At 44.3% G+C, this 17,147-nt stretch overlaps 1 protein-coding gene across 1 annotated transcript in view; it reads left to right on the top strand.

Moving 5' to 3' along the window:
* The window catches only part of NOL6 (nucleolar protein 6), an 85,294-nt gene that overhangs the window by 38,567 nt on the left and 29,580 nt on the right, over nucleotides 1-17,147 (top strand). Inside the window, exons 17-20 of the mRNA XM_015812508.1 lie at nucleotides 1,959-2,113; nucleotides 3,373-3,536; nucleotides 6,173-6,325; nucleotides 9,220-9,317. Of these exons, the coding sequence (XP_015667994.1) occupies nucleotides 1,959-2,113; nucleotides 3,373-3,536; nucleotides 6,173-6,325; nucleotides 9,220-9,317 (570 nt within the window). The remainder of the gene's footprint in view (nucleotides 1-1,958; nucleotides 2,114-3,372; nucleotides 3,537-6,172; nucleotides 6,326-9,219; nucleotides 9,318-17,147) is intronic.

The following is a 17,147-nucleotide window of genomic DNA, read 5'->3' as shown; positions in this document are numbered from 1 at the left end:
GGCCGCGGCGGGCGTTCGGGAGGCCGCGGCGGCGCGGTCGGTAGGCGGCATTCGCTCCATAAGACGCACAGACATTTTCCCCCATCTTTTTTTGGGGAAAAAGTGCGTCTTATAGAGCGAAAAATACGGTAGAATAGAATAGAAAAAAATAGAATAGAATAGAATATAGAAAATTTAGAGTAGAATAGAATAGAACATAATATAATACAATACAATATAATACAATAGAAAATTTAGAATAGAATAAAAAAAAATAGAATAGAATATAGAAAATTTAGAGTAGAATAGAATAGAACAGTGGTGGCGAACCTATGGCACGGGTGCCAGAGGCGGCACTCAGAGCTCTCTCTGTGGGCACCCGCGCCGTCACCCCAGTCCTAGGCCTTCAGCTGGGTTTTATAAAACCTTTTCACTTTAGGTCTCCACCGCCGTGTCAAAAAAAAAAAAGTTCAATCAACCAGTCAATTTCAACTTCTCCCAGGAAAAAAAAGATCTTGCAAAGTTGGAATTGATTGATTAAACTTTTTAGTCCCACCCAGTCTGCCGTTACCACCGCAGCCACGCCCACCCAATGGGCCACGCCCAGCCAATGGGCCCCACCCACCCGGCACCCAATGATGCATAAGTGGGTTTTGGGTTGCAGTTTGGGCACTCGGTCTCTAAAAGGTTCGCCATCGCTGGAATAGAATATGGAGTGGAATAGAATAGAATAGAAAAAAAAGAACAGAATATAGAAAATTTAGAGTAGAAGAGAATAGAACATAATACAATACGATATAATACAATAGGAGAAAATTTAGAATAGAATCGAAAAAAATAGAATAGAATATAGAAAATTTAGAGTAGAATAGAATAGAATATGGAGTGGAATGGAATAGAATAGAAAAAAAAGAATAGAATATAGAAAATTTAGAGTAGAAGAGAATAGAACATAATACAATACGATATAATATAATACAATAGGAGAAAATTTAGAATAGAATAGAAGAAAATAGAATAGAATATAGAAAATTTTGAGTAGAATAGAATAGAATATGGAATAGAATATGGAATGGAATGGAATGGAATGAAATAAAATAGAATAGAAAAAATAGAATATAGAAAATTTAGAGTAGAATAGAATAGAATATAATACAATACAATATAATACAATAGAAAATTTAGAATAGAATAGAATATGGAGTGGAATGGAATAGAATAGAAAAAAATAGAATAGAATATAGAAAATTTAGAGTAGAATTGAATTGAATTGATATATATATATTTTTTTGACCGTGTGACTGAACAAACAAGGAATTTGTCTCTGGTGCAGAAGCTCACAGTGTACATATAAACAGCAAGCAATAGATCATAAAACGTCTTTTCCCCCCGATTTTTATTTTATTCAAAAAACAAAAGTTAAAATTCAAAAACTCCAAAACTTTTTAACAAAAAGAAACAAACAAACAAAAAAAAACCCCATCCCACAAAACAAACACATTGAAGCGACTTCACTTTTTCTCGGATGAGAAGTCTTAACGTTTTCAAAGAAAAAAAAACCTCAAGAAAGTCCAGTTGCCTTTTGAAAAAAAAAAGCACCTTTGTGACAACCGTGGCCTGGAGGATCGAGAATTTCCATAGGCAACATGTTTTATGACCGTCCGTCATGAGTTTACATCTAGGATGGCCAGGCTCCATTACAGACATAACTCGAGAACTGCCTGTACATTCACGGCGGAGAAGGCTATTAAAAGCTGCCGGTCTCAAGAACCCTATCTCAACCCTGGTAGCGGAGATGGTCTCCCATCCGCTCCTGTTCCCAGAGGTGCTGGCCTTTGGGAGACGGTGGCCAAGCTGTCCACCACGCAGAGGAGAATGTGGGGTCCTGGGTTTGATGGTTCAGCAGGGCTGGTAGATGGTCCCCCTGTGGCTCTTGGATTGATCTCTCTCTCTTGGTGGTGTTCCTTCCCTCCTTCCAGTGATTTGCCAGATGGAGGGAAGCGGTCAGTGGCCGCGGAACAAGGAGGCCATTCAGCGCATCAAAGCAGCTTTCCAGATACAACTAGCGGAAGTCCTGAATGAGCAGCACCATCTACTCTGCCGGCCATCCGCCACCTACACTGATATACATAAGGTAATAATCCTGGAGCGCCTTCCTTCCTTCCTTCCTTCCTTCCTTCCTTCCTTCCTTCCTTCCTTTCTTTCTCCCTCCCTCCTCTTCCCTTCTTCTCTCTTTCCTTCCTTCCTTCCTTCCTTCTTTCCTCCCTTCCCTTCCCTCTCTCTTCCTTCCTCCCTTCCCTCTCTCTACCTTCCTTCCTCCTTCCCACCCTCCCTTCCCTCTTTTCCTTCCTTCCTCCCTTCCCTTCCCTCTCTTTACCTTCCTTCCTTTCTCCCTCCCTTCTCTTCCCTCTTTCCTTCCTTCCTCCCTCTCTTCCTCCCTTCCCTCTTTTTCCTTCCTCCCTTCCCTCTTTACCTTCCTCCCTCCCACCCTCCCTTCCTTCCCTCTTTTTACCTTCCTTCTTTTCTCCCTCCCTTCCCTTCTTCCCTCTTTCCTTCCTTCCTTCTCTTCCCTTTCCTCTTTTTCCTTCCTCCCTTCCCTCTCTTTACGTTCCTTCCTCCCTCCCACCCTCCCTTCCCTCTCTTTTTCTTCCTCCCTTCCCTTCCCTCTCTTTACCTTCCTTCCTTTCTTCCTCCTCCTTTCTCTTCCCTTCTTCCCTCTTTTCTTCCTTCCTTCCTCCCACCCTCCGTTCCCTCTCTTTTCCTTCCTCCCTTCCTCCTTTCCCTTCCCTCTCTTTCCCTTCCTTCCTTCCTTTCTCCCTCCCTTCTCTTCCCTCTTTTCCTTCCTCCCCTCCCTCCCTTCCTTCCTTCTATCCATCTCTTTTCCAGCCTTGGAGAAAATATAGGTAGTCCTCAACTTACCACCATCCATTTAGTGACCATTCGTAGTCCCAGCGGCACAGAAAGAAAGGACTTATGACTAGTTTTTGCAATTTATGCCCATTGCAGCCTCATGGTCACGTGATCATCCTTCAGCCGCTTGGCGACTGGCTCACATTTACAATGGTCGCAGTGTCCCGGTGTGTGTGTGTGTCACATGGTCCCCTTTTGCGACCTTCCAGCGAGCAAAATCAGTGGGGAAGCCGGATTCATTTAACAACTGTGTGACCCACTTAACAACTGCAATGATTCATTTAGCACTTACGGCAAGAATGGTCATTAAAATGGGGCCAAACTCACTTAACAACACTCTTGCTTAGCAATGGAAATTTGGGGGCTCAGTTGTCGTCGTAAGTCGAGGACTACCTAGAAATGGGTATTCCAGGTTGGGTTGGATAAGCCGGGAAGGACATAAGTTAGACCTGGTTGTAATTTCCATTTTTGGTCCTCCTGTAGAATGGCTACGTCTTCCGCCTGCGAGTGGTCTACCATCGAGAGCCCCAGATCCTGAAGGAGGTGGTCACTCCGGAGGGGATGCTGAAGTACCAGGAGAGTCCAGAGTCTCAGCAGCTGGAACTTGAGACGTTGCATTTGCCCTTCTTGACTAGCTCGCTCCACGGGTACGAGAGAAGAGTGCGCTCCGGTTGGGCCCGATCCTCTGGTGCTCTTTTTAGGGGGATAAATGTTCTTTTTAGGGGAAATGGGGGAAGAAGGGGCTATTGGGTGCTCTTTCAGCTTGGTGGTTTTCTTGTAGACGTTTCATTACCCAACTAGGGAACGTCATCTGTGCTAGTTGGGTCATGAAACGTCTGCAAGAGGACCCCCAAGCTCAGAGAGCATCCAAGGCCCCACATGGTGGTCCTCCTCCTCCTCCTCCTCCTCCTCCTCCTCCTACTACTACTACTACTACTCCTACTCCTACTCCTACTCCTTCTCCTCCTCCTCAAACCTCACTCCTTTATAACACTGAAGATGTTCCCTAGTTGGGTCATGAAATGTCTGCTAGGAAACAACCAAGTACAGAGAGCAATAAGGATCCACAGTCCTCCTCCTCCTCCTCCTCCTCCTGTCAAACCCCACTCCCTTTAGCCCAGATAATTCTATCTAGCTGGGTCATGAAACATCTGCAAGAAAACCACCAAGCTCGGAGAGTACCATAGGCCCCACAGTCGTTGTCCTCCTCCTCCTCCTCCTCCTCCTCCTCCTCCTCCTCCTGGCAAACCCCACTCCCTTTAGCCCAGATCAGGGGTAGTCAACCTTGGCTCTTTTATGACTTGTGGACTTCAACTCCCAGAATTCCTGAGCCAGCATGGCTTGCTCAGGAATTCTGGGAGTTGAAGTCCACGAGTCATGAAAGAGCCAAGGTTGCCTACCTCTGGCCCAGATAATTCTATCTAGCTGGGTCGTCTGCAAGAAAACCACCAAGCTTGGAGAGTACCATAGGTCCCATAGTCCCCCTCCTCCTCCTCTCCTCCTCCTCCTCTTCCTCCTGCCAAACCCCACTCTCTTTAGCCCAGATAATTCTATCTAGCTGGGTCATGAAACGTCTGCAAGAAAACCACCAAGCTCGGAGAGGACCCCGCTGTTCAACCCCTTCTATCCAATATTTGGTCTCTCCGCTCTCCTGCGGTTGTGGTGGAAAAGGTCCTTTGTGATCACCAAGAGAAGTCCTCCATTTCTTCAGCTCCACAAGTCTTTGTAGGTCCCAAGTTCCTTAGCACTTCCGAGTTCTCCATGAGTCATCCCTTCGGTGTGATGGTCAAGTTCAGGAATTAGAAGGGCCAGGTCCTTCTCCTATCCTTGATGGTGCTTCATCCATCAATCTCTTCCTGGCCAAGGTTCAGCTCCTGAGGTCCATCCCCTCCCTCTTTGGGCCGCTGCATTTCCCTAGTTGCAGAGGGTTAGAATACAGGTCGTCCTTGACTTACAACCACAACATATAATTTCTGCTGCTAAGTGAGACTGTTGTTGGTTTTGCCCCCATGTTATTACTCTTCTTGCCACATGCAATTCTTGCAATTCTTAAGTTAATCACGTGGTTGTTAAGTGAATCTGGCTTCCCCCTTGTCCGAAGGTCGCAAAAGGAGATCACATGACCCCGGGACACTGCGACTGTCATAAATACGAGCCAGTCCCCAAGTATCTGAATTTTGATCACGTGACCACGGGGGAATGCCACAAAGGATGTGAGTGTGAAAAACAATCATAAGTCCCTTTTTTCCGGTGCCGTTGTAACTTTGAACGGTCACTAAACAAACTGTTGTAAGCTGAGGACTATCTGTGTAAATCCTTCCATCCTCCTCCATTCAGTCAGAACTGAAGAAGCCTCTTGGACGAGAAGCGAAAGCTCTTTAAGCAAACCCAAGAAAGTCCAGGTCCCTTTCCGGAGAAAAAAAGCCCCTTTGGGATAAGCAGGGCCTGGATGACTGAGAACCTCCGTAGACAATGAGCCCAGGGGACATTTTTGCCATTTTAGATATACAGATGATCCTCGACGTACGACCACAGTAGAGCCCATAATTTACAGCTAAACTAGCAATGGACCAGTATCTGCCAAATAACAGGAAATCCTGAATAGACTGACTAACTTGGTCCGCAGAGCAGGGTGGAATTATTTACATACATTTATTTACGTAAATAAGAAAGGCCGAGCGCCAAAGACTTGAGGCCTTTGAACTATGGTGCTGGAGAAGACTCCTGCGAGTCCCCTGGACTGTAAGTCGGTCAAACCGGTCAGTCCTAGAGGAGATCAACCCCGACTGCTCTTTAGAAGGCCAGATCCTGAAGTTGAAACTCAAGTACTTTGGCCTCCTAATGAGAAGGAAGGACTCACTGGAGAAGAGCCTAAGGCTGGGAAAGATTGAGGGCAATAGAAGAAGGGGACGACAGAGAATGAGGTGGCTGGAGGGAGTCCCTGAAGCAGTAGGCCTGAGCTTCAATGGACTCCAGAAGATGGTAGAGGACAGGAAGGCCTGGAGGAACGTTGTCCATGGGGTCGCGATGGGTCGGACACGACTTCGCAACTAACAACAACAATTTACGTAAATAAAATAAATCACATAAGCTGCCTTTGAGCCATAAAGGGCTCATCCAGCCTTTGAACGGTCACTAAATGAACTGTTATAAGTCGGGGATTATCTGGAATTCATTTTGAAACACATTTCTGGCAAGAGCAAAATCCTTCCCAGCAAGGACTCGTGGGCCTTTCAGCTCCTCTTGATCCTACTCTTAAGATCCTTTACTTTCCTCCCCGCAGCCTCCAGCAACAATATCCAGCTTTTAGCGGCAGCTGCCGTCTCGCCAAGCGATGGATCAGCGCCCAGATGCTGAGCGACAGCCTTGCGGAGGAGGCTGTGGATTTATTAGCGGCCTTCCTTTTCCTCTCTCCAGCTCCGTTCACGGCACCCAGGTGAGCCGCTAGTGTGATATATGCCGCTTAGGCTGATGAGTTTCTTTGATTATATTTCAGAGGTGGGGAACCCTGGCCTCTTGATGACTTCTGGACTTCAACTCCCAGAATTCCTTTCTTCCACACCTATTTTTTTTTATTGGTTTAGGACAGGGGTCCCCAAGCCCAGGTCCGTGGACCGGCATCGGTCTGTGGCATAACAGCAACCGGGCCGCGCAAACAGGCACCACATGAAACCAGGCGCCCTCCGGTCCGTGGAAAATCTTTCTCCACAGAACCGGTCCCTGGTGCCCAAAAGGTTTAGGATGTAAAATACAAATGTACGAAAGAAAAAAGTAGGAGAAAAAGGGAAAGGAAAAGTGATCACAGACTGGCGGCAAGCGATTCATTGCCTTAATCAGTCTTAGCCCGATGAAGTCATGAGCCAGTCTTCACTGCCCAGAGTCTGGGCGTGATCTAAATAGCTATTAATCAATATTTCAGACAGGCCTACTTAAAAGTAAATGAGTTCGGCGGGGCCTGTGTTCCAGTGTTTGATAATGGACTGTCTCATTCTATGGCATTGATGATGTCACTTAGTTGGGTAATGAAATGTCTGCGAGAAAACAGATGAGCTCAGAGAGCACCAAGGATCCCACAGTTCTCTTCCTCCATTTTGCTTCTCCTCCTTCCCCCCCTTCTCCTCCTTCTACACCTCTGCTCCACAACCCCAGTCCCTTCTAGCACTGATGTTGTTATCTAGTTGGGTAATGAAATATCTGCAAGAAAGCAATCAAGCTCAGAGAGCACCAAGGAACCCAGGGCCGCCGCCGCCCTACTCCTCCTCCTCCTCTCTGCAAACCCTAGTCCTTCCTAGCACTGATGATGTTACCTAGTTTGCTAATGAAATGTCTGCAAGAAAGCAATCAAGCTCAGACAGCACCAAAGACCCCACCGTTTCCCCCACCCTTTCGTCCCCTACCTCCTCCTCCACCATCACCTCCTCCTCTATTCTGCAAACCCCAGTCCCTCTTAGCACTGATGACGTTACCTAGTTTGGTAATGAAACGTCTGCAGGAAAGCAACCAAGCTCAGCGAGCTCCGAGGACTCCCCAGTCCTCTTCCTCCGCTTCCTCTTCCTCCTTTTCCTCTCCTCCTCCTTTTCCTTTTCTATTCTGCAAACCCCACCCCCTCCTAGCAGTGATGAAGTTGCCTAGTTTGGTACTGAAACGTCTGCAAGAAAACCGCCCAGTCCCAAAGTCTCAAATTGCTTCTTCAAAGTCCAACTTTTGCATCCATGTTGTATCCCGGACAATCTGCAGAGCAGGCCCAGTGAAATCAGTAGGACTTAAAACAGATTTGTTGATGGGTTTTGATCCCATTTGGATGTAGCCCTATCTAGCAAGTCTGTCTCACAAACAGGCAAACTGCAGTCTGCAAAACAACAACAGTTTTCTCCTGCCGTGTTTGTTTTGATCTCTCTGCAGTTACAAAATTCTAGAAGTCGTAATATTTATGACTAGACGGTGACGAAAGCAGACAAGTACATGAAAAAGACAACTAATCCGTTGCAACTGCTGTTGGGTAAACCTTTCCACCAAAGGGCAAAATTGACATTGCAGGAAGTCCCTGACTTACGACAGTTCATTTAACGACCAGTCAAAATTACAAAGGCACTGGGGAAAAAGGGACTTACGACCATTTTTCACACTTAGAACCTTTGTAGCAGCCCCAGGATCACGGGATCAACATTCAGATACTTGGCAACTGACTCGTACTTGTGACTGTTGCTGTGTCCCAAAGTCCTGTGATCGCCTTTTGCAAGCTTTTCACAAGCAAAATCAAAGGGGAAGCCAGATTCGCTTAACAACCGTGTCACTAACTGATCAACTGCAGTGACCCACTTAAGTACTGTGGCGAGAAAGGTCGTAAAACTGGGCAAAACCCGTTTCGCAAATGTCTCACTTAACGACAGAAATTTGGGGCTCAATTGTCGTAAGTCGAGGACTCACCGTACTCTGCAGGGAGTCTCTTTTGCGCTTTTCCATATCGGCCAATGCAATTAATGACTGTAGTAAGAAAACTCTGTTAATTACCGTATAGTAGCTGAAAATTCTTAGGAAATAGGTAACCCCCTTTTCTCCTAACAAATTTAATTATAGGTGGTCCTCGACTTACAACCGCAATGGAGCCCAAAATTTCTGTGGCCAAGCGAGACATTGGTTCAGTGAATGTTGCCCCGTTTTACGACCTCTGTTGCCACCGTTGCAAAGTGAATCACTGCTGTTGCTAAATTAGCAACATGGCTGTTAAGTGAATCTGGCTTTCCCATTGACTTTGCTTGTCAGAAAGTCGCACAAGGAGATCACATGACCTTGGGACACCCCAACCGTCATAAGTACACGCCAGTTGCCAAGCATCTGAATTTTGATCACAAGGTTCCTAAGTGTGAAAGACGGTTAAAAGTCACTTTTTTCAGTGCCGTGGCAACTTCAAACCGTCTCTAAACAAACTGTTGTAATTCGAGGTATTTTGAGGGGCTAAAAATCCTTAGGAAACTGGTGACACTTTTTTCTGCTAACAAATTTTATCGAAAGGCACAACCTCACGAGCTTAAGCCTTTTAATAACCTTTGTTGGCGTGACAAGCGGCTGCTAAACCCTTTTGGATTTATTTTTTTTTTGCAAGGAGCAACTGCAGTTTCACGATACTTAATAACTAGGAAATAAGTACGGTGGACCCCCACTCCCCTTAAACTTCTGAGTAAATCCGTTTTCTCTTGGGATTTGTGTGTTTGCTTTTCTACCTGCAGCCCAAAGCTTTTATGCTTTTTCTTTGTTGCTAGTGGCTTTGTTTAACCTGGTGTTGAGATAAATACCTCTCACCTGCTTGTAATTGTTTTTCCTCCTCACCAGCTCTCCCCAAGTGGGCTTCCTTCGGTTCCTTCACCTGCTCGCCACCTTTGACTGGAAGAACAGCCCAGTTTTGGTGAACCTCAACGGTGACCTCAAAGGTGAGCAGGGGAGAGGTTTAATTTCCATTCCTGTTTTGGTAGATCAAGGGTTCAACGGCGGTGGTGGAAAACCTTTCCCCAAGATGTGTCTCCAAAGACACAAAAGACGAAAAGCTGCGTTGCAAACGCAGGGATGAATCGTTTCTGCTTTCTTAACACCTTGTTGTAAAGGATTTTGTCAACTGATCTGGGCTGCGGGGCAGGTGGTGGTAATGCGATTAATATGGCAGCTTAAAGACCATCCTGATCCTTTTGTGTCCAACATAATGAATTTACTAAGGTAACACACCCATTGTTGGATATACAGTAAGTTTAGGCTTGCTGGATTTTTTTTTGTTTTGGTATTGTTTTGTTTCATTTCCAACGATGGTCAGCCCAGCGTTCCTGGATTTTTCCAGCCAGGTTGGGTGATGGCCTGGAGCAGACGGATCTTCGAACTTCTCTAGGTTGCAGTGCTGTTATTAGTCCTTGACTTAATGACCACAATTGAGCCCCATGTTTTCTGTTTTTAAGCGAGACATTTCCTAAGTCAGTTTTGCCCCATTTTAAGACCTTTTTTGCCACAGTTGTTAAATGAATCACTGCAGAAGTTAGTAACACGGTTTTAAGTGAATCTGACTTTGCTTGTCAGAAGGCCGCTAAAGAGGATCACGTGACCTCAGGACACTGCAACCGTCATAAATACGAGTCAGTTGCCAAGCCTCTGAATTTTGATCACGTGACCACGGGATGCTGCAACGGTTGTTAGGTATGAAAAACAGTCATAAGTCGCTTTTTTCAGTGCCGTTGTAACTTTGAACAGTCATTAAATGAACTGCTGTAAGTCGAGGAATTCCTGGACCTTAGTAGCTAGAAATAGCAGACTGGGTTTTGACTAGGCCAGGGGTAGGCAACCTTGGCTCTTTTATGACCCGTGGACTTCAACTCCCAGAATTCCTGAGCCTGCATGGCTCAGCTTGGAAACCTCTCCTTTTTCCCTCAGCATGGCTGGCTCAGGAATTCTGGGAGTTGAAGTCCACGAGTCCTAAAAGAGCCAAGGTTGCCTATTCCTGGCCTTGGGCTTCTTCAGAGTAATGGCTTGATAATGTTTCATCAAGTTGTTGTTGAGTCTTAGTGATCGCATTTGTAGATGTTCTCCAGGAAAACTGGTCATAGTTTCGGAAGTTATGGGTGCTCCATCACTGATCCAACCTGGAATTAAGGAGAAACTTCCTGACAGGGAGAACAATTAAGCAGTGGAACGACTTGCCTCCAGAAGTTGTGGGTGCTCCATCATTGGAGTTTTCTTTTAAGAAGAAACGGGGCAACCGTTTCACCTGGATGGTATAAGGTCTCCAGTTTGAGCGGGCGGTTGGACTAGAAGATGGCATTGTCTAGCAACAGAAGCCTCAGTCGTAAGTTGAGGACTCCCTGTATTTGCTGCTGAAGGTTGGGTGTTTTGGCTAAATGGTTTTGGAGGCCTGGGGAGAAAGGCGGCAGGTGAGGTGGAGCTGATGACTTCTTTGCCACATTTGTCAAACACATCCTGACAGACCACACCTGAGCAGGCGCCTGGATATTTCTGCACACACTTGTTTACCTGACCAGGGTGTAACCTGAAGAGGTAGCAAAAGGATGGGGTTCTCCCTTCCCCCCCCCATATTTCCCCCTCCCTGCTCACCTCTCTCTGAGGTCAGGCAAGGCATTGTGCATTTTCAGTCGTGTACAGGCAGTCCTCGACTCATCAGCATTTGTTTAGTGACCCTTCAATGTTACAAAGGCACCGAAGAAAGTGACTTATGACCGGTTCTCGCACTTATGACCATTGCAGCGTTCCCTTGGTCACATGATCAAAATTTGGGCACTTGGCAATAAGTGTGTATTTGACAGAATTGCAGCTTCCCAGGGTTATGTGATCGCCATTTGCATCCATCTGTCTGTCTGTCTGTCTGTCTGTCTGTCTGTCTGTCTGTCTGTCTGTCTGTCTGTCTGTCTGTCTATCTATCTATCTATCTATCTATCTATCTATCTATTTATCATCTAGCTTGCTATCCATCCATCCAGCTATCTGTCTGTCTATCTATCTGTCTGTCTGTCTGTCTATCTTCCAGCTTGCTATCCATCCATCTGTCATCTATCTATCTATCTATCTATCTATCTATCTATCTATCTATCTATCTATCTATCTATCTCTAGCTTGCTATCCATCCATCCATCCATCCTTCCATCCATCCATCCATCCATCCATCCATCCATCCATCCATCCATCCATCCATCTATCTATCTATCTATCTATCTATCTATCTATCTATCTATCTATCTATCTATCATCTATTTATCATCTAGCTTGCTATCCAGCCAGCCAGCTATCTAACTATCCTCTATTCATCATCTATCTATCCGTCCATCCACCTATCCATCCATTCATCCAACTTTTTAACCTCCTTCGCGGAGGAGTTATGAGTGGTGTACAATTTAATCAATAAATAAAACTTTCAAAAATGAATAATTTTACGATTAAAAGTTAGGAATGTAACAGAACCTTCCTGGCTGTCCTAAACATGGTCGTAAGACGAGGACCACTTGCACTTGCAGCTTTTTAGAAATTGACCTCTTGTCTTCTCCATCCTTGACTGAATTTTCTCTCAGGATCTCAAAAAAGAGGCAACCAGGTTATTTTTCAGGTAGCAACTTCCAGTGGGAAGAATGCACAAAATCTGGATCCTTCAGATGTACTTTGAAGAGGATGTAAATTCCATAAGGGCTCCTGAAAATCTAGGAAAGCTGTAATTGTTTCCATTTAAGACTTAGAAGTTTTGCAAAATGCATGTATCAAAATTTTAGTGGCAGAATATTGAAGCACGCCCAATGTCACAAAACAGATGCATGTTGTCCTCAGCTGACGATGGCAATTGAGCCCAAAATTTATGTTGTTAAGTGAGTCATTTGTGAATTGAATTTTGCCCCATTTTATGACCTTTTTTGCCACAGTTGTTAAGTGAATCACCACAGTAAAATTAGTAATATAGTTCTTAAGTGAATCTGGCTCCTCCATTGACTTTGCTTGTAATAAGGTTGCAAAAGGGGATCACATGATCTGGGACACTGCAACCATCATAAATATGAGTCAGCATCTGAATTTTGATCATGTGACCACAGGGATGCCACAACGGTCGTAAGTGTGAAAAATGGTCATAAGTCACTTTTTTCAGTGCTGTTGTAACTTTGAACAGTCACTAAGCAAACTGTTGATAAGTCGAGGACTTGTATACGATGGGTAAGGTTAAAACAACTAGAAGCAGACATAGATAGAAGTAAAATAATTAAAGAATCGTCTGTTTAATAGGTGCCATTTTGTGCCTTCTTTTTAAGTTTCTGGAGTGGGATCTCAGTTCTTCAGAATATCCAGCCTGGAGATAATTAATTCTAGAATTGAAATTTGCACCTCGTTCAGTGTAGTGCACTAGGTGGCAGATGTAGACTTTTTACAAGGGAACTCCTGCGTTAATTTCCTAAGACTAATTAAAAGCAATCCATTTTGCCATTTCTGACAGGGCCGTCCCCTCTTTGGCTAAGAGTGTTTGCCCCACTTCCTTTTAAAGGGCAGAGGCACGTTTCCAACTCGAAATCCTGTTTGGCCACTTGCTTCGCAGAACAGAGAAAATAAATTCTGGCAGAGAAATTAGCTTGAAAATTAACAGTCCGCATGGGGCTGCCCTTGAAGACTGTTCAGGGGCTTAGCTGGTGCAAAATACGGTAACAAAAAAAGGAGAATATTTGCAGCTCAGGGTTGAAATGGGTCCTCGGTGCTCACTGGGCTTGGTGGTTTTCTTGCCGACGTTTCATGACCCAACTAGGTAACGTCATCAGTGCTAGAAGGAAGTGAGGTGTTTGGAGAGGAGGAAGAAGAGGAGGAGAAGGAAGACTGTGGGATGTTTGGTATTCTCTGAGCTTGGTCGGGGGTTTTTTTTGCAGACCAGGGGGTTTCCTGTGTTTATATTCAAGTGGCTTGCTCTGTGTTAGAGGGAGTGTTATTTTCTTTCTGTTGTTTACAAGGGCAAATTAGGTATCTAAACAGGGAGGAAAAACCCCACTCCTTTCTAGCACTGAAGATGTTACCTATTTGGGTAATTAAATGTCTGCAAGAAAAGAGCCAAACTCAGAGTATCAAGGATCCTTCAGTCCTCCTCCTCCTCCTCCTCCCTTCTAGGACTGAAGATGTTACCTATTTGGGTAATTAAATGTCTGCAAGAAAAGAGCCAAACTCAAGAGTATCAAGGATCCTTCAGTCCTCCTCCTCCTCCTCCTCCTAGCACTGAAGATGTTACCTATTTGGGTAATTAAATGTCTGCAAGATAAGAGCCAAACTCAGAGTATCAAGGATCCTTCAGTCCTCCTCCTCCTCCTCCTCCTCCTCCTCCTCCTCCTCCTCCTCCTCCTCCCCCCTTCTAGGACTGATGACGTTACCTGGCTGCGTAATGAAATATCTAGAAGGAAACAACCAAGCTCACTCAGAGAGCCCCAGAGACCCCACAGTTCAACCCCAAACTAGAGATATTCTCCTCTATAGATGTAAATAAGCATCCGTGACAAAAACACCCCACTTTTTGTGCCTGTTACAAAACATCGCTCTGATCGTGATTCTGCCTTCTTAGCATTATTTCTCAGGACTCAAAATGAGTCAAGAGGCTCAACCAGGAAGCGTTATTAAGACTTCAGTGATGCTCAGCTAAATGCGATAATCCGTTTTGGAACTTGAGGCGCTCCAAGTTAGCAAAAGCCGCCCTCCCAGGCTGATGTATGAAAATCTGCATTGTGTGTGTGTCTACGTGAGGGATACATCAAAGCCAGATCCAGGCTAAGTCAGCTTGGTTCTTAACATAATGCAGGCCCTTTGATTAAGTCACCCCATTAAGTCTTTGCTTCCCCGAAATGCAAAATTTATTCCAGAAGAACCTGTTTTTTTCCCCATCCCTTTCCTTTAGAGGGGGATTTTCCCCTCCCAACATATTTTCCTCCTCATTCTGTTGTTGTTGTTTTTTAAATTAGCAAAGTATATTGTAAGACACAGACAAGGCAGCAGTAAAACCTAGCACAGTGGAAACGTAAGGTAGTCCTCGTTTAACAACTGCCTCATTTAGCAACTATTCACGTTTAATTTTTTTAATATAGATTTTATTAGTTTTCATAGGGTTAGGGTTGGGATTAGGATTGGGGTTGGGGTTGGGGTTGAGGTTTTTCTGAATAACATTTTCAATATTTAGCAAACAGCATAATGTCTGGGTACATGTATTTAACTAACAATAATAGATATAGTTAATTATCATAAACAATATGTTAATTCATCACTCAGTAGCCTTCTTCTTGCTAATATATATTCAAAATTGCATATCACATTCCTTTCTCTCTGACTCGTCTTTCTAGCCATTGATAGAAATTATCCCATCTTCTAAAGTACACTGAGTCTTCTTTCTTTTTTATCTTTAAAGTCAATCTATCCATTTCTGCACACACTAGCATTTTCTTTTTTCTTTTCTTTTTTAAATTTTTATTAAGTAAACATTTAAAAACAGGTTGAACACAGTGTGACTTTTCTGGCTGTTATTTTGCCATACATACTATACCATATATCATATATCTCCCTATTAATTGATCTTTTATACCATTTACATATTGCATTTTATACTATTTATATATTTACATACATATTTACGTCTGTTTATAACAAAAATTCCATTTCCATTCTTATTTCATATTCTAATCTCTATCTTACGCTCACTTTGAGGTTGGAAATCTACACTTTCTCTCTTCTAGACGAGCTTTCTCTGTTCTGACTTTTTCTCCTCGAGTCTAACCAATAGTACATCTTATCCCAAACTTCGTAATACTCTGTTTCATCCTTGTCTTTAATTTCTAAGGATAATCTATCCATCTCTGCACATATCAAAAAAAATGTAATTAATTCGCTCTCCACCGGGGAATTTTCGTTTTTCCAGTTCTGGGCATACACCAACCTTGCTGCTGTTATGATATGCAACATTAGATATGTCTCTCCCTTGTTAAACTTCCCATCTATCATTCCCAGTAAAAACAATTCTGATCTGGAATCTATCTTCAGTCCCAATATTTCCTCCAACCAAGTCTTTATTAGCCGCCACATATGATAATAAGTGCACTCTAGCATTTTCTTAATTAGTACTTCTTCAGCTGGTAAATTTTCATTTTTCCAATGTTGGGCAAATACAAGTCTTGCTGCCGTTAATATGTGTAGTATTAGATATCTGCAATCTCTCTCATAATTAGCGCCTGTTATTCCTAACAAAAATAATTCTGAGCAACTATTCACGTTTATGACGAGAAAAAAACAAACCAATTTTGCAACCAGTCCTCACATTTATGACTTTCACGGGTCTGTAAAGCCAAGGAGAGCTGAAGCAAGATCGTAAACACAGTTGTGGTTTCACTTAAGGACTGTTTTGTTTAACAACCAAGTGGCAGGTCCCAGTTGGCCTGCGTTACAAAAATTGAAAGCCCGTTTGGGGTAGTGGTTCAGGCGCTTCCGGGAGTGGTGAGAAAGTGGGAGACGCTGAATTCTAGTCCTGCCTTAAGCACAAAGCCAGCCACTTTATCTCTGCCCTAGGATGGAGGCATTGGCAAACCCCGTTCTGAGAAACACTGCTAAGCAAACTGCAGGAGAAAGTTGCCGAGAGCCGAAACTGATTAGAAGACACAGATTTTAAAAATTTCAAAAAAATTAAAATAAATTAAAATGGGATAGGAACGACGGGAAGGGTCCATACAATAGGCGTATACAATTAATCTGTTCTTTAATCTTTCTATTACATCTGGACTGCATAGACATGTATTTTTATATCCATGTATTTTTATAACACAAAGGCTTTTCCATAGTTGCAGGATTTGCAACGGTTGCAAGGAAGATTACAAAACCGCAGACTGAGAAATAATATTAATATTAGAGGGGAGGCAATGAACTGATATGGATTGCGATAATTTTATTTATTTGTTTGTATCCGGCCTTTTTTTATTTTTATAAATAACTCAAAGTGACGAACACCTTCCTCCTCCTATTTTCCCCACAACAATCCTGCGAGGTGGGTTAGCCTGCGAGAGAGACCCAAAGTCACCCAGCCAGCTGTCGTGCCTAAGGCAAAACTAGAATTCACAGTCTCCTGGTGATTGGCCCAAAGTCACCCAGCCTGATTTAGGGCCTAAGGCGGGACTAGAACTCACTGTCTCCTGGTGATTGGCCCAAAGTCACCCAGCTGGCTTTCATGCCTATAATGGGACTAGAAGTCATCGTCTCCTGGTGATTGGCCCAAAGTCACCCAGCCGGCTTTAGGGCCTAAGGTGGGACTAGAACTCACTGTCTCCTGGTGATTGGCTCAAAGTCACCCAGCTGGCTTTCATGCCTATGGCAGGACTAGAACTCATCATCTCCTGGTGATTGGCTCAAAGTCACCCAGCTGGCTTTCATGCCTATGGCAGGACTAGAACTCAACATCTCCTGGTGATCGGCCCAAAGTCACCCAACTGACTTTCATACCTACAGCAGGACTAGAACTCACCGTCTCCTGGTGATTGGCCCAAAGTCACCCAGCCAGCTTTCATGCCTAAGGCGGGACTACAACTTACAGCATTGGACCGAGTCGTGCCTTTGCGGCCTCTGACCCGACGTAGATCTCGATTGGCTCCCTGGTTTACCGGGGAGCTGAGAGAGATGAAACGTCGGAAAAGATGCCTAGAGAGATGTTGGAGGGCCAGCCGAACCGAACCTGACCGAACACGGGTTAGGATACATGTTAGATCCTACCTAGTGGCGATGAGGGTGGC

Source organism: Protobothrops mucrosquamatus, unplaced genomic scaffold (genome assembly GCF_001527695.2).
Source record: "Protobothrops mucrosquamatus isolate PMUCROS unplaced genomic scaffold, P.Mucros_1.0 scaffold_61, whole genome shotgun sequence".
NCBI lineage: Eukaryota > Metazoa > Chordata > Lepidosauria > Squamata > Viperidae > Protobothrops > Protobothrops mucrosquamatus.
Note: the sequence above shows the minus strand (reverse complement) of the source record. Positions and strands in the feature narration are given on the sequence as shown.